Source organism: Zootoca vivipara, chromosome 7 (assembly GCF_963506605.1).
Source record: "Zootoca vivipara chromosome 7, rZooViv1.1, whole genome shotgun sequence".
In the NCBI taxonomy this organism is placed as follows: domain Eukaryota; kingdom Metazoa; phylum Chordata; class Lepidosauria; order Squamata; family Lacertidae; genus Zootoca; species Zootoca vivipara.
In genome coordinates this window covers 10,663,094-10,681,106 of record NC_083282.1, presented here as the reverse complement: position 1 = coordinate 10,681,106, position 18,013 = coordinate 10,663,094, and the positions used below count along the sequence as shown (strand labels likewise).

General features: G+C 43.0%; 1 protein-coding gene and 1 non-coding gene across 6 annotated transcripts in view; both read right to left on the bottom strand.

Annotated features, from left to right (window-relative positions):
- PLA2G4A (phospholipase A2 group IVA) overlaps positions 1-18,013 on the bottom strand; it is a 79,932-nt gene that overhangs the window by 48,176 nt on the left and 13,743 nt on the right. For 3 of the 5 annotated variants that reach the window (XM_035122361.2, XM_035122363.2, XM_035122362.2), the window contains exon 2: positions 7,266-7,388. The exons of 1 other annotated variant lie outside the window; for it this stretch is intronic. In XM_035122361.2, the coding sequence (XP_034978252.1) occupies positions 7,266-7,298 (33 nt within the window). In that variant the 5' untranslated portion in view covers positions 7,299-7,388. Of the gene's footprint in view, positions 1-7,265; positions 17,129-18,013 lie in introns of those variants that run through there. One more of the 5 variants, XM_060276666.1, reaches the window with a different exon arrangement.
- Positions 13,098-13,170, bottom strand: TRNAK-UUU (transfer RNA lysine (anticodon UUU)). Its single transcript has one exon. It is a non-coding gene; the product is annotated as a tRNA-Lys (tRNA).

Sequence of the window (18,013 nt, the reverse complement as noted above, 5' to 3'; positions counted from 1 at the left end):
GGTTGAGGAAGCCTGCAGTTGATAATAGAGGTGATCTAGTTGACCCTGTGTAGATGGGCCTTTGGTCCGATCGTTGAGCTCTCATGTTTGCTTGTTTTTCAATGATTGAGATAGAAACAATTTTGCTGACACATCAGAAGAAAAGGAACCATTCATCATTACACCTTACCAATAAATTTTGGAAAAGGCTAGCAGCCTGGGAGCCCAGCACTATTTGGTTTTTGTGGATTATGTACTATTCAAGTACTGTACTGAGATACTCCCCTTGCCTGACATTGACTGCCATAACATTGTTGCACAACTGAAAGAAATATTTGATTACTTCAGCTTTCCAGAAGAGCTTGGACTTACCACGCAACCCAATTTATGGCAGTAGAATTTCAACCATTCTGTGCATCTTACAACTCTTGACACGTTACCACTAGCCCTCACTAAGCACAAACTGCAAGGCAGAGAGAATTGCCCACATATTGCTATTTTAAGTGACAACTCAATAGAATCAATAGCTACTGACTATAGCTCAACAAAACTGCTAATAGGGTGAGAAATCACAATACTCATTCAAATCCTAAAGAAGGAACTCGTTGCAAAATGGACTGTCTGGAAAGTGTTGCTACATCAGATTACCAAGCTATCAGAAGCTATAAAGATTTCTATAATGGGAATAATTCAGTGTGAACTACCACAGGAGACAGTTTATATATTAAATTTGATGAAGAAGAGACATTGCATACTTCAGGTACCATACGAAGGTAATACAAATCATCCAGACTGTATTCTGTTGAGGCCGAACATGGGAATGTGTAAGAGACGCTGGTTCACTTATCAAATGCAGACACCTGAGAAGTCAAGTTCATCTATGAAGACTTTTGTACTCAAGGCTTCGCTTGACTGACAACAATGGAATCATAGAATCATAGAGTTGGAAAAGACTACAAGGGCCATCCAGTCCAACCCCCTGCCAAGCAGGAAACACCATCAAAGCATTCTTGACATATGTCTGTCAAGCCTCTGCTTAAAGACCTCCAGAGAAGGAGACTCCACCACACTTCTTGGCAGGAAATTCCACTGTCGAACAGCTCTTACTGTCAGGAAGTTCTTCCTAATGGTTAGGTGGAATCTTCTTTCTTGTAGTTTGAATCCATTGCTCTGTGTCCGCTTCTTTGGAGCAGCAGAAACCTTTCACCCTCCTCTATATGACATCCTTTCATATATTTGAACATGGCTATCATATCACCCCTTAACCTTCTCTTCTCCAGGCTAAACATACCCAGCTCCCTAAGCCGTTCCTCATAAGGCATTGTTTCCAGGCCTTTGACCATTTTGGTTGCCCTCCTCTGGACACGTTCCAGCTTGTCAGTATCCTTCTTGAAATGTGGTGCCCAGAACTGGACACAGTACTCCAGGTGAGGTCTGACCAGAGCAGAATACAGTGGTACTATTACTTTCCTTGATCTAGATGCTATACTCCTATTGATGCAGCCCAGAATTGCATTGGCTTTTTTAGCTGCTGCATCACACTGTTGACTCATGTCAAGTTTGTGGTCTACCAGGACTCCTAGATCCTTTTCACATGCACTGCTCTCAAGCCAGGTATCACCCATCCTGTATTTGTGCCTTTCATATTATTATTTTTTGCCCAAGTGTAGTACTTTACATTTCTCCCTTTTAAAATTCATCTTGTTTGCTTTGGCCCAGTTGTCTAATCTGTTAAGGTCATTTTGAAGTGTGATCCTGTCCTCTGGGGTATTAGCCACCCCTCCCAATTTGGTGTCATCTGCAAACTTGCTCAGGATGCCCTCAAGCTCATCATCCAAGTCATTGATAAAGATGTTGAATAAGACTGGGCCCGAGACAGAACCCTGTGGCACCCCACTAGTCACTACTCTCCAGGATGAGGAGGAGCCATTGATGAGCACCCTTTGGGTTCGGTCAGCCAGCCAGTTACAAATCCACTGAATGGTAGCATTGTCTAGCCCGCATTTTACCAGCTTCTTTACAAGAATATCATGGGGCACCTTGTCAAAGGCCTTGCTGAAATCAAGATAGGCTATATCCATCACCACTCAATGTAGACTTCAGGAAGACTTCAAGATTCAAAGTTCTTGTCTAGCTTCCTGACTGGTGCGTACTCATGAGAGGAAGGGCTCAGTAGAAGAACATAACATGGATCAATCATCTCACTCAGTATAAGCTTTCTATGTTTATATGTCATCCAAACCTTCCACGAACATTCTACTTCTTGTTTTAATCATATCACTTTTCCTTCTGCACAGGCTTCCTTTTTCTCAGCCTGTTTATCTTTAGCTTATTCTTTTGGTCTACTATAAATATTTACTCCTGTTGCTCCCATTCATTGTCTTAGGAACTCAAAAACGTTTTTACTTCTTCTTTTTTAAGACAGGGTTAGAGCTCAAGTCTATCACACACAAACACCCAACACACACACATTTATGCCAGGGTTAGGCAGAGGAAAATGCAACCTTTTAGCCCTACAGTGAGTATAAAAGGTGGCTTGTGTCCTGCAGGCTTATGCTTCTGTTGCAAATAAGATTTAGATAAATACAGGTTCTGCTGAATGGTAACTGTCAATTTTCTTCTAGCTATACTGCATAATTAAACTCAGAGAGGATAAACTCAAAGACCTCAACATTACTCTGGAACTGAAAATAGCTTCTCCCCAGTCTTCCCAGATAGCAGTTGTTGCATAAAAGGAAAGGGGGGTGTCTGAGTGTGCGATAGTACATGCTGTTTGTTGTTTAGTCGTGTCTGACTCTTTGTGACCCCATGGACCAGAGCACGCCAGGCACTTCTTCCACTGCCTCCCACAGTTTGGTCAGACTCATGTTGGTAGCTTTGAGAATAATAATAATAATAATAATAATAATAATAATAATAATAATAATAACAACAACAACAACAACAATAACAATAATTTATTTATTGTTTCCCCAGCCACTCTGGGCGGCTTCCAGAAGGATATTCAAATACAATAATCTATTAAACATGAAAAGCTTCCCTAAACAGAACACTGTCCAACCACCTCGTCCTCTGTCATCCCCTTCTCCTTGTGCCCTCAATCTTTCCCAGCATCAGGGTCTTTTCCGGGGAGTCTTCTCTTCTCATGAGGTGGCCAAAGTATTGGAGCCTCAGCTTCACGATCTGTCCTTCCACTGAGCACTCAGGGCTGATTTCCTTCAGAATGGATAGGTTTGACCTTCTTGCAGTCCATGGGGCTCTCAAGAGTCTCCTCCAGCATCATAATTCAAAAGCATCAATTCTTCGGTGATCAGCCTTCTTTATGGTCCAGCTCTCACTGAGAGCGATAGTACGTACACAACATAATTTTCTTTCAGCCTACATCCATTTATCCATACACCATCCTGCTTCTCTACTCACACTAACTTATATGGATTTGGGGACTATGCCTCACCCATCTGCATGCATAGAAAGAGTGAGGAAAACCTACCGTTGTAAAAAAATATTTGCATAAGAGTGGTTACATTTATTTATGTATTTTAAAACTTTTAAAAACTTTGCTCTAGAACCAAAAAGGTTCCCAGTGTTCCTTAGACAGTAACAGTCAAGACATCCCTGACTGTGCAGGCTCACAGCCACAAAGACAAAACACAAAAGGGGAAAGGTCTGGAGAAGGAAGAGGATGACAAGCAAACCAATTCTTAAATCTATTTTTACTAATGAGTAGCTTGAATGGAAACAGGCAAGGAGAAGAGGAGCCAATCAGAGCTGGTCTGTCAAGGAAGCCAATTGAGTGGCCGCGAAAATTCTATCTCTCCTTCACTCCAGCCAATTGGAACAGTTGCTAATAGGTGAGCCAATTTGGAGGAGCCAAAAGGAGCTGATTTATTGGCCAAACTGATGGGTTGGTGGTATAGTCATTTTTTGTTATAATTTTTATTAAATTTCTGTTTTACATTTTAGAATATTCACTTAAACATCCTTAAAATATGAATGACTTCCCTTCCTCTCTTTCCGTGGTTCATTTTGCACAACGTAAATCCCTGCACATTTTATTTAAACTAAACCATTCAGTATGCCATTATAACATCCATCAAAACTTATTTACACTGTTGAATTCATCTTAATGCTGCCCATGTTTTCAGATATACACAATTTTCCTCCATATATTAAATAAGCATTTTCCAATCTTCTCTAAATATATGTTCTTCTTGTTCTCTTATTCTTTATGTTAGGTCTGTGAGCTGCGCATATTCCATCAGTTTAAGTTGCCATTCTTCTTTAGTTGGGACTTCGCTCATTTTCCATTTTGGGGCTAACAAAACACAAGCTGAAGTGGTCAAATCAGTCCTTTGCATGCAGATAATAAGAAGGTATTTTTTTGTTATTTAAAGGATTCCTATTCTTCTTATGTAAATTGGACAATTTCTAAAACAACTGCAGAGGTCTGCTTTATCTGCAAAGGGACCATAATGAAAACAGAACTCACTGAAATGTCTGCCTTTTAATGCTATTTGATGGTGGTGACCAGAACTGATACTTCATAGTAGGCGGTTGTTGTTACCATGTAAATCTTTAGCTGTTTTGTATTACAGTGGTACCTCGGGTTGCGGCCCCGATCCGCAACCCGAGCGGCACTTTCATCCATGCATGAAAGCGCGATGGTGTGCTTCTGCACATGCGCGATGCGCGCAGAACGCTTCTGCGCACGCGCACGCGGCACAACCCAAAAGTAACCACTTCCGGGTCCACCACGTTCATATCCTGAAAGAACGCAACCCGCAGCGGACGCAACCTGAGGTATGACTGTATGTGTTCGGTATCCTGACTCTGGCTACCTGGCATCAGTTGTTTGCTTATTTGTTTCATTTCACGACATTTATTTGCCACTTCATTGAAAGAAAACCTCAAAAAAGAATAAAACAATAAGCTTCTTCTGCAGCACAGTAGACAGTGCTGGATCTGGAAGTCGTTGGAAGTGTTTGAGCACATTGTAAATCTTCACACTGGCATATTCAAATATGCCAAGTGGCACTTTTCATCCAGGAGGTGGCAAGACTAGCTTACCTCATCCTACGTGACAACCTGCAACGGGATAAACCCGTAATATGATCATGTTCATCCTCCATTCCTCACTCCAAATCAAACAAACAAACAGTACACACAGAGTGGTGAAATACTCGCTGTTACAGCCTCTTTGCAGCAGACTCACAGAAAAGGATGTGACTGTATGTGGAGGGAAACCCAAAGCCACAGAGGCGATAAAGGATCACTTCAAGGAAGCACAGAAAAGTATTTTTAGCACCCCAGCAGTTCAGCATTATGATGAATAATCTGGCAGCTATCTATGAACAGACGCTGCTTTCTTCTCCTGCTCCCAGCTCTTTCCAGAGAATCTGGATATACTACAGCAAATATTTTCATACAGTTCTCGGGAGAATAAGAAGCCACCTGTTAGTTTCAGTAAACACACACCTGCATTTAAGGGTATTAATTACTAATTTTCACAGTAAAAAAAGTAAAAAGTATCTGCCCATAATGATTTGAACCGAAGCAAACAGAACTCAAACCAAACCATTTTGCCTCAACAAAAAAATTATAATCCATAAACAATACTTGATTTGCACTACTTGATGGGGTCTCTTGTTCAGCCAATTGAGTAATGGACAGTGGGAGAGCCTTAGATACCCAAGAACAGTCCACTAAGTTTCTAATTATGCCGATTGGTTTTTGACCAATTTACTCAGCTGGCATCCCTCACAATCTTAAGCAGTGTTTCCTGATCAAGTCTGTAAAATGACGTCTGAACTACAGTGGTACCTCGGTTTAAGTACACAATTGGTTCCAGACGTCTGTACTTAACCTGAAGCGTACTTAACCTGAAGCGAACTTTCCCACTGAAAGTGATGGAAAGTGGATTAATCCGTTCCAGACGGGTCCGCAGAGTACTTAAACTGAAAGTACTCAAACCGAAGCGTACTTAAACCGAGGTATGACTGTATACAGTGGTACCTCGACAACCGAACGACTCGACTTCCGAAGTTTTCGACTTCCGAAGTCGACAACCCCTGAAGTCTTTTCGCCGCATGCGCAATCGGCGCATGCACAGAAGCGCAAAATCACGCTTCGCGCATGCGCAGAACGGGCACTTCAAGAACCGAAGACTTCGACTTACCAAGACAGCCGCGGAACGGATCGTCTTCGTAAGTTGAGGTACCACTGTATAGAGTTGTAAAGGCCCCAGAACAATTAGGGGGTGGGGGAGAGACATTTTCGAGGAAAAAAGCTCTTTCTGTGCTGTGTTTTTTTGCTGCAGAGAGAACATTTTAAAGCCCCCGTCTAGCTTACTGGGCTCTGGGAAGAATGTATGCCAAATAGTACAATTTTATATTCCAACTAAGTAATAAAATAACCCATTTAAGTAGTTAAAACAGTAAAATGGGTGCAGGGTTCATAAGTAAGTTTAGCTGATATTTTGGTTTTTCCAAAAAATGTCATTCCTCCCCCCCCCCCACCGTGTTGAAGCCATGGGCATAGCCAAGGGGGAGGGGGCAGGGAGGGGCAGTTGCCCCCACCCTAAATTAATAAAAATACATAGCTAACAAAAGGCCTGCCCCCTTCCTAACAAAACTCCTGGCTACGCCCATGGTTGAGGCACAGGTGTTTTTCCACGGCTTCAACAATTAAATAAATTCTACACCTCTAAAACTTGAAATCAACTGTTTGTTGCGGCTGAGCTCCTTCAACTTTCTCTGCCTTTGGTTCTTCTTGCTTGAAGGAAGGTCATTTGCAAGTTTTCAATACAAGCCTTCCACGCCTAGTTTCCGTAATTTGTCAGAGGAGAAACTGTCTCCTTGAAACATGAACAGCAAGCCAGAATCCTGAAGTCTTTGCTTATTTTCAAGCCCTCAACTAATCAGTTTAATCTGTAATTAAAGTTTTAGTTACCTAGTTACACGCTAGTACAGAATTTATCTTACTAAATATATCAGCTTTTGGGTTTATGGCTGTTATTTTTTTTACAGAGTTTATATCCCCTTATCTTCAGAAATACATGAATTGAGGACAGCTGGAATATATTTTTCCTTACTCAATGCACTTAAAATATTTTCACATCGTTTTTTTTTCAAATTTTTCCCAGCTCACCCAACCTTACAGTGGATGATGCTTATAGACACAATTCCTAAAATTGCAAGCCTCGTTAAAATAATTTGTTGTAGTTAATGCCATTGTTATTAGCTGCAGTTTATCCTGAGCATTGGGAATAGAAAGTCTAACCAACTCACCATAATTTGCTGATAAGGATCTGTAGAAGACATTTTGGTTTCGGTAACAGCGTGAAATGGACGATGTTATCAGCTGCTGATGTAATGTTCTTTTCGCACTGGACACACGCAGTCTTTTAAGGGCTGTATAATTTAAAAAGCCAGAAAAAGTTTAAACTCTTTTTATTTCTGCAGCCAATCTCCAGACATAATATCGTGCCCCTAATTCACCACTGACCAAAAAAAGCTCTCTTGTGCCAAACCAACCTCCTGCTGGCTTTAACGGAAGACAAGCAAAAACAATAGTTTGGGCTTACAGGCTGAAAACTTACCTGCCATCTTTCGGGCTGCTAGTTTAAAGGTCACGGTGGCAGGTTTGTGTTCCAGCACCTCATTTTTCTCTCTTCATTGGGAGAGGGGTTTTGAAAAGTTCAAAGTTCAGTTCAGCTAAGGTGGAAAGAGCCTCCCAGCATTTCTTTCCAGTGCCTCAAATTTATGGAATTTCACATGTAAAATTAATCAGGCATAGCGGGAAGGAATGTATTTGATTGCGGCTTGCTCTGAATAAAATGCAGAAAATTCAGCTGTCCGTTTTTCAAAGGTAGTCACTATACCTGCAAGTATTTCACTTATTTACAGTGGTGCCTCGCTAGACGAAATTAATTCGTTCCACGGGTCAATTCGTGTAACAAATTAATTTCGTCTAGTGAGTCCCAGTTTCCCATAGGGATGCATTGAAACTTAATCAATGCGTTCCTATGGGCTCTGGGCGACTGGCGGCCGCCGCCTTGCCTGCCTTTCCCGGCATGGGGCACAGCCTAGGAGGTCTCTGAAGCTGCGCCCCATGCTGGCCATGCGCGGCAAGAGGCAGCTGCGGGAGAAGAGCTTCTCCTGCCGCCGCCTCCCGCCTGCCTTCCCCGGCATCGGGCGCGGCGAGCAGCAGCGGCGGGAGAAGAGCATCTCCTCGCTGCCGCCTCCCGCCTGGATCGGACAGGCATCCAGGCGGCGTGGGAAGACCTTTGCTTTCTTCCCGCGCTAGTGTTCCGCTGGTCTCTGCCGGTTGCCCCTCACTGCTCGCGGCAGTGCCTCTCAGCTGATCTTCCTTTGCCTTCTTCCCTTGCTACAGCTAGTTCCCCTTTCGCTAGACAAATGCCCCTTTCGCTAGGTTTTGCGATCTGAGGTTTTTATGGCCACTCTTCACAAGACAAAGTGGTGGCCATAGAAAACCTCATCGTCTTGCGAGGCAACCTCCAATCGCAAAACCTATTCATTAAGCGAAAAATTCATCTTACAGGGCATTCGTCTAGCGAGGCACCGCTGTATTTAAAAATATTCCTAACTTGTCTTTCAGAATTACCACTGAGATAACTATTGCAATGTTTTCATTGTCCAGTGGGGCATGTAGCCAACTACCATATCTCCAACAACAGTGACAGATCTATGTGTAAAAGGTAAAGCTAAAGGACCCCTGGACGGTTAAGCCCCGTCAAAGCGACTATGGGGTTGCGGTGCTCATCTCGCTTTCAGGCTATGGTGATGTCAGCAGCTGCTTTTGTTTAATGATGTGCCTGCCATATTTATAGGCAGTTCAAAAAGAACACTTGGACAGTTCAATAATTCAAGCCATGCAAATATTGTATTACCGGTAAGTGATGCAAAAAAGCTGCTGGGAACAATGTGAAAAAGACCCTGAACAAACATATCCATTTTTCCTTCTCCACGCAGACTCCACTGGTATTCTCCACAGAGCATTCACCACTATTTATAATATGAAGGAAATAATTATAGAACACAGGCTGCCTTTTTCTGAGATGTCATGATAAGGATGGCATTGTCAGAAATATCCAACATGGGGTTTTTAACAGGAATCTTATTGTGGCAAAGCTACATGAAACATTTATGTCTGAAAGTATCACCATAGCATAAAATTATTGAATTTGAGCTTCAAGAAGAAAAATGGAGATCTAGATTTCTCACTGCGACAAAAGTCCACCATGTTTTGACCTCAAAGAGGCATTTAGGGAGTATGAGTTCTCAACTGTCCCAAGATCCCTCTTTACTCTATATGGAATCTAGAAGCACTTATTACCTGTCCTCCTACTCTTCGTAGCATTCTAAATTATCATGGAATGCAAGACAGCATGTACAGTGGTACCTTGGTTCTCAAACTTAATCTGTTCCAGGAGTCCGTTTGACTCCTGAAACGGTTTGAAAACCAAGGCGCAGCTTCTGATTGGCTGCAGGAGCTTCCTGCACTCAAGCGAAAGCTGCATTGGACATTCGGCTTCCAAAAAACGTTCTCAAACCGGAACACTTACTTCCAGGTCTGCGGTGTTTGGGAGCCAACAAAGCTGTTCGGGAACCAAGGTACCACCGTCTATGCACACAAGGAAAATCCGTAGGTGTTGTTTCATCACACACTTTGCACATGAATTATAACCACTGGGCAGTTCTAAATTTTCCTTTCAAAAAAACCTGGTCTAACCCACAGAGGGAATCTTCTGGTGTTCTTAGGACAACCCCATGCCAATTGTCATTGCTTCTGAAGAGTCCTGCTTGACGTAGCTTTGGTATTTCCATACTTCTGAAACTTTTATTATTATAGCAAAACCAAATTGTAGTGGTACACCATGTACGCAGCTTTACTTCCTGGTGTCTGAACAGCAAATACTTTGTTCGGAGGTGTTGCAAAGTCATCACTCAAAACAATAATGGAAAGATTAAGGGAAAACAAGGTGACATCTTCCGTGTAAGCAGTAAGGCGAGATGCAAAATTGTGCAAACATACATTTCAGGAAATATCAAGAGCTATACAAAACAGACCATTATATTTATATTATGCCATTTCTACACACATTTCCATTGCTCCACATATCATATCACATCCCAGCCATTTTACCTGGATTCTCATAGCACTACCAATATTTAATTACAGCTGCAATTCTAAGCACACTTGATACACAAGTGCCGCTGAACACTGAAGGACTTAGCTCCAAGTAAACATGCACAGGATTGTTTCACTCATAAAGCTGAGAAAAAGCATTAGGCAAGCTGTATGAAATATAGGTAGTCATGCACTTAATATTAACATTTATGTAGTATTTACTTATTTCATTTATATCCTGTCTTGGCTATGGCTGTGGGAGAAGGAAAACCCTCTTGGGGTGTTAATGCTGCAAGGCAAAAGGTAAAGGACTCCTGGGTGGTTAAGTCCAGACAAAGGCAACTATGGGGTTGTGGCGCTCATCTCTCCTTCAGGCCAAGGGAGCCGGTGTTTGTCCGCAGATAGCTTTCCGGGTCATGCGGCCAGCAGCACTAAACCGCTTCTGGCACAATGGAACACCGTGACAGAAACCAGAGCGCATGGAAATGCTGTTTACCTTCCCGCCACAGCGGCACCTATTTATCTGCTTGCACTGGCATGCTTCTGAACTGCTAGGTTGGCAGGAGCTGGGACAGAGCAATGGGAGCTCACTCCGTTGCAGGAATTCGAACCACCGACCTTCTGATCAGCAAGCCCAAGGGGCTCAGTGGTTTAGACCACAGCACCACCCGCTCTGAACCCATCCATCATATACACATCCTAGAGACACCACAGGCTCCACTGATCCCCCATTCCGAGGAAACTGAACCCTGGGTAAGCTCCTGGAACCCCTGGAATCTTGCACTCCTCAGAGATTGGGGTACATCAATATTTTGGCAAGTGGTTTATCTGTCTGTTCTCCGTCCGTTCAAACACCTCTAGAGATATTGTTGCCAAACTTGGCATGACAGTTCCCAAAATGGAGGTGCTGGTTTTTGTCTATGTTTGGATGCCATTTTGAATCAAGTTGGAAGACAACAATGTTCCAAACTGCAATGATTTGGACATTCCTGAAGAGGATATCACCAAATTTGATACAATGGTGGGCTTTGTTCTATGTTTAGAAACCACTGGATGCCATTTTGGATCAAGATGGAAGACCAAAACATTCCCAACTGCACTGATTTGGACACCCCTGAATATCTCATCACCCCACTAAGCGTAGTAGTTCTTGAGATCAAGGTGGTTCTGGTCTATATTTGGATACAATTTTAAATCAAGATGGTGTGCTGACCCTTTCCAAACTTTAACCAAATTTAGCACACACACAAAATCAGATGAAAATGTGTTTTATACACATACCTGCCAAGTTCTGGCCTGAGAAATAAGGGACTGGACCGGAAGTAGCAGAACGGAAGTAGCACTGCAGCCATTTTGGAACTGGGCAAAGCAGCATCAAAAGTCGCTTCTGAGCATGCTCCGCCCAGTTCCAAAATGGCCGCCACGCCAGAATAAACCGGGGGAAAACAAAAAAAACAGTTTTTTCGGCTGGGTACAGCTGGAAAAACGGGGGTTTTCCGGGGAATACGGGAGACTTGGCAGCTATGTTAATACATGCATTTCTCAGTAGTCTCTTTACGCTTTTAAAAAATGGTTCTCATACAGTCACATAGTTGAGAACAGCATAAAGGCCATTGAATCCAACGTCACCTTATGGAAGTGTCACCTCCCTACACGCCAACAAATACAATCCCAGCTAGTCTACTACAGATAAAGAGCTGGTACATTGCAGGACAAACTACCTCCAGGCAAATCTGCTTGTTGTTATCAAGCAACTCCCAAGATTTGTCTCCCCATCCATCAGTCCCATACCAATAACAAAAAATATTTATCTGACCCAGAAGCCATGACCTTACATTCTGTAGTCTAGAATTCCATGCAAAACACTGAAACTCCAGTTTTTTGGTTCACACGGTTAGTCCTTTTATATATTAATGATGCCTCCTGCTTTTGGTGCCGTTCACAGATTTACACCATGCCAACATATATGGTGCATGTTGTAAAGAATGAGTGTGCGCAATCGTGCACTCCTGCAAAGTAAAATAGTCTGCAGGTGCTCCTTGGGTCATGGGCTCCTCAGTATTATTGCTGTCACCACTTTCCATTTTAAAACTATATATGGGTAAAGAGATCCAGTGCTGTGGTGTTTTGGGTGATCTGAAAGAGGGTGGAAGGAGACTTCTAACAACTGCCATTATGTTTACATATGAGACTCAGAGAGTGTGTTTGCTTAAGGCTACCTACTTACTAACTTCATGGCAGTAGAGGGATGACTTGATTCCTAGTTCCATCCCTTATCACTATATTAAACTAACTCACTATCATAACACAAGGGTGGGTGGAAGGTAGATCTGAATCTTCTGCTAGATTCCTGCATGATCAGCAAGGATTTCTGAGGTTCAGTTATTTAGCAAAGCTATCTACCAAAGGAAGCCCTGCTCTGTCTTTAATTATACAGCTGAAATGATGAAAGCTTGGGGTAACCAAGAACAGATTTGTGTGTGGAAAGACTATGAGCTCCATTCAATTCTGGGCCTCAAACCCAATTCCGGGGCTCAGGAGTCTTTACTTCTTAGTCTATGTCTCTTGCATTTGGCTCAAGTTGATGGCTCTCACAGTCCCAGTACAAATTAAAGTAGATCCTACAAGCCTAAGGTTTCCCCACCATTGTTGCACCATACTCCAATGTATGGATCCAAAGATGGGACTACGCAGATGGTGTTTGTTCTCTGTTGCTTGCATTACCACACTGGGCAATCAGGGCAAATATTGGGGAGGGATAAAACCTGCTTCCCCCCTCCGCCACAAGAAATATGGGTCAACAGAAGTTTGCCCAAGTATACATCCATGCACAAACCCAAAATAAAAGCTGTGTGCACAATAAAGCCTGCACACAATATGCAGGTGTAATGTATTGTCCTCAAGAGTTGTTTGGTTGGAATGGCCCATAAGGGTTACCTAGTCCAACCCCCTGGAATGCAGGAATCTTTTGCCCAACATGGGGCTCGAACCCACAACCTTGAGATTAAAAGTCTCATGCTCTACCGACTGAGCTATTCATCCCATGTATGCCACCCCCTGTATGGGTATTTTGAAAGAACTACATAATCACAATGAATTCTTAAAGAACTGGCTGTTCATATGTTTCACACTTATACATTGTCACCTTAGGAGACCAAACTAAATGACAATTAACAGATACCGGATGACTTTATTCAATTGTGCAGAACCAATGGGCTGTACAGTAGTATGTGGTGCAGGCTCCAGGTTCAAATTCCCACCTGGGATTGACCTCTCTCAGTGACTTATCTCACAGGGTTGCCATGAGAATGAAAACAAAAGTTGCAAAACTCTGCACTTCAAAGGTGTTAAGTCAGTGATAATTGGCCACAGGAAGATTAAATACTTTTCTCCTAACAGTAAAACTCAACAATGGAAGAAAGGGCTCTGTACGTCAGGCATCATTCAGAACTTCCGTTCATTGTGACTCAACAATGGCATTACTTTGAAGTTGTATATTTGCTTTTATTGAAGTATGATGGGATACCCTTGGTCAGAGTCCACATTTTTTTTAAAAAAAAAAAAAGCTTGTGTTATTTCCATTAGGTAGCTCTAAATGTCTGTTCCTTAAATAAGTGGAAAAGGAAAATAACAAACGCTATGTCCTTTATAGTAGTCATTTATTATGAAGTATTATTGCAACTTGTTGGCATCTTCTCAATAATAAGTTGAAATCCTGGAACCGGATATGGGTGAACCATACAAGGGGGTGTGATCCCACCCAGACTAGACATATCCCCAGCCAACTGGTCTAATGAGTGCTTTGCTATCAATTCTGATTTATCTGGATTGAACTCAGTAGACCCATTTGTGGGTGATATGACTGGTATGGGTGGGGGGTCACACTCCCCTGTAATATTCAGGTTGATGGCTTCAACTGCTGGGTTCCACCCTGCTCCTATTGTGAGCTAGGCTACCTTCTATCAATTTCAGCTGATGTGCCAGCTACAGCTGCTTCGGGTAAACAGAAGCTCGCTCGGCGAACATTGTTCATGCTGGGGTGAGATCCAGTGTGGTGTAGTGGTTAGGAGCACTGGACTAGGATTTGGGAAACCCAGGTTCAAATCCCCACTCAGCAGTGAAGATCCCTGGGTGACGGCGAGACAGTCACTGCCCCTCAGCCTAGCAAATTGGAGGACAGGTGAGCTAACATAAACAAACAAATAAAATGCCCAGGTTGCAGTACAGCTCTGTGCTCAACATAAGAATGCCTTTGAAAATTGTTGGGAAAGTCCTGCTAGCACAAAATGCTCAACTATTGGCAGGTTAGAGTCAGCATACTGTACCCATATCTTCCGTATTCTGAAACATATGCACTGGTTACCTATGTTTCTAGGCCAAGTACTGCTTTCGGCCTGAAAACTCTCATCTCCCTGGGTTCTGACTATCTTAGGCAGGCATCCCCAAACTTCGGCCCTCCAGATGTTTTGAGACTACAATTCCCATCTTCCCCGACCACTGGTCCTGTTAGCTAGGGATCATGGGCCTGATCTTAGGGAATATCTCCTTCCACACTTGCCTCCTCAGCAGTAAAATGTGTTGGATAAACAGCTGCATATAATCAACATGCTTAACTCTAACCAATGCATGAAGGGGTTAATACCATAGAGTAAGCTGTCCTGTCAGGCTTAGCAATGTCCACTTCCCCTCACCTTGGGAGGAACTAAGTAATCACGCCTTTGTTCACCCTCAGTCTACCTGAGAAACTGAACATATAAAGAGATTTGAGCTGGTTCAGACCATATGGCAGACCATATGGCAACCACAAGCCACTCCTGAGTTCCTATACCAATAATTTTGGAACTTTCACCACTTTGTGAAAGTTTTACTGCTGCACAACTTTTCTGAGGCACATGAAACGGACCTTTGGAGAGCTTGTAAGTAAACCATTTTTAACTCGCCAAACATGTGGTCTTTTTCTATGCTAGGGGAAGTGGGAAATTTTGGAAGGAACTTTGAATGGTATAGTTTAATGGTCTAACAGCTTATATTTCCACACTTTGCTTTTCTGCATCTCTTGTGATTTTAAATCTCCGCTGAAATTCTCTCACCAAAGAGTGCTTGCATCAAACCTGGATCTTGGCATCCAGGAATTCTCATGTTATACCTATTCCTTTTCCTTGGACCAACAAAACAGGAGTACCAAACGCCTAACAGGCCACAAAATACAACTGGCTTGGTGGGCCAGAAGTTGTCCAGTCCTGTTGAAAGTCTTTTTTAAAAAAATAACTCCAATGATCCTTAAGGCTACTTGTCTTCATCATCCTTTGGGAATGCAATCTAACCAGTCCAACTGGGTCATGCAGCCACAGCTAATGACTAACTGACAACTCTTGAAGAAGTTCGATAATAAACCCAGCTTTCTCCCATTCTGCTGCATAGGGTATTGCACAATTAAGTACTTGAAGGTTTTTAAGTGCTTTCCCCTAATTAATCCAACCTTGTTCACTCTATGAAATAGATCCCCTGACTTGATATATCAGCCACGTCCCTCCTTGCTTTCTTAAGCTATCTATGCCTTCGCGGGAGACAATAATGATGAAGCAATGTGACACAATTGGTATGGGGGGGGGGGTGTTGGTGGTGGGTGAGGTTGTTGCTGCTGGTGGTTTGTTGTATCTTTACTTTAGACTTTGTTGCGCTTTATGTGGAAATGGTTCAGTTTGGTTTTGTATTTTTTGTTTAATGTTTCATTTATTGTTTATGACTACAGTGGTACCTTGGTTCCCGAACGGCTTAGCTGATGAACAAATCGGCTCCCAGGCGCCGCCAACCCAGAAGTAAAAGTGTCCCGGATCGCAAACGTTTTTCGGAAGCCAAGCGTCTGTTTCGGCTGTCGGCATTGTTTCCGGGGCCAATCAGCCAATCAGAAGCTGCGCCAGAGCGGATTGAGTTTGAGAACCAAGGTACCACTGTACTTTGGTTATGTTGTAGTTTTGCATTCATTTCATCTTACAAGCAGCCTTGAGCATGGTTTGAACTGTGGAAAGCAGGCATGTAAGTAAGTAAGTAACAGACAGTGAATTTCTGGCAGCTAGTTTTTCTAACCTCCACATGAACACAAGCAGAACTTTGCCAAAATTCTTTCTTTCTACAGAGCTCTTGAAGGCATGTAATCCCTGCCTTCCTTTGCATATGTCCACCCTATGGCAGGGATGGGGAGCCTCGGGGTGGCCCTCCAGACCCCTCAACCTGGCCCCTGAAACTGTGCCCAAGCCACATCCTTTCCCTAGCTACATCATCTCACCAGCCCTGCTCCACCAAGTGTTTTCTGCTTGGCTGGAAATGTGTCCTTGGAACTCCTTCGCTTCCTGGTTGGAGAACATTTATTTTATTTACTTGAATTTATACACCGCCCTATACCCGGGGGGGGGGGGGGGTCCTCAGGGCAGTTCACGGAATAAAATCAAGATATACAACCACAAAATACATCATAAAAATAAAAACACCAACCCAATAGCCCCCCCCAACAAAAAAACACATTTTAAAAGGGCATAGGATGTAGTGTACGTCCTTGTATTTTTGTATCTGCATTACCCTGTAATGCCATACAACAAATTTAAGATTGAATGAATCAGAATAGTAGGGTTTGAGGGCACTAGGAGAAGGGGATGACAGAGGACAAGATGGTTGGACAGTGTTCTTGAAGCTACCAACATGAGTTTGACCAAACTGCAGGAGGCAGTGGAAGACAGGAGTGCCTGGCGTGCTATGGTCCATAGGGTCACGAAGAGTCAGACACGACTAAACTCTTAGAATTTTGAAGTGTCGGGAATAGCTCTAGTGGCTTTAGCCCAAACGTAGCAGAGTTTTCCTGCACAGCGCAGAAGCAAGTTGAGGTGGAAATGACTAGTCGGCTAGATGCAGAATAACTATTTACAGGATTTATTAAAAGAAAATAAAACCAGCAGAGTTTCTGCATACAAAGCAAAGCAAAATAAATCATTTCTCTTTCTCTCTCTCTCTCTCTCTTTCTCTCTCTCTCTCTCTCTCTCTCTCCCTCCCTCCCTCCCTCCAACCATACGCAGCACTCCTACTCCTAACACCCAACAAGAAACAACTGTGCTAGCATTCCTAGATAACAGAGTTCAGTGCTGGTCATTAACCAATCAGAGAGCTGTTGCCAGGCCAGGCAGACCTTGGCTTTCTGCCAAGAGTAAATTGACACTGCCTTGAGTTAACTGTGTGAAGCAAGAATCTGTAAGTTTCCCATGAGAACCAATTAACAGAAACCGAACATAAACGACTAAACAACAACAACAACAACAATGTATGCTTTGGAGTCATCACTGGGCACAAACTAGCCTAACTAATCAGTGAAGAAATCCTTGAATCGCCTTTGTAAGGAAGGGCAAAGTAGCAGCGCCAAGAGCGAAGGAAAGGATGGCAAGCATCTCTGCACGATTTGGACAGAAAACCTACTAGCATTGCACGGGTACAGGCAGGGAACCTGTGGCAGCCATTTTGTTTGGACCACTGGATGGAGCAAGCAACTCACACAATTCATGAACTGCTTTGCAATCGGGATTTAGCTTTCTTGGCCAGCATTTAATCAATTTTGCACAAACACATCATTTCAACTCCAGAACACTTCAATCCAGCATTTAGGAATGTTGCCTTGCAGCTACATTTTTTAAATGTACAAACTGCTTCAACGATAATAGAGCAGGGCATGCGAGTGTGCACAAAAACTAACCTCGTGTATGAAAGGGAACATTTGTGTAAATTGCTCCAACTAATTTTGCCTCTGTCCCCACATGTAGAACGCAGCAGGCTGGCCGGAAGTGAATGCCACCCCCCAGGCTGGAAAATTTTCTGCACCTTCTGGTGTAGTGTGGCGGATCAG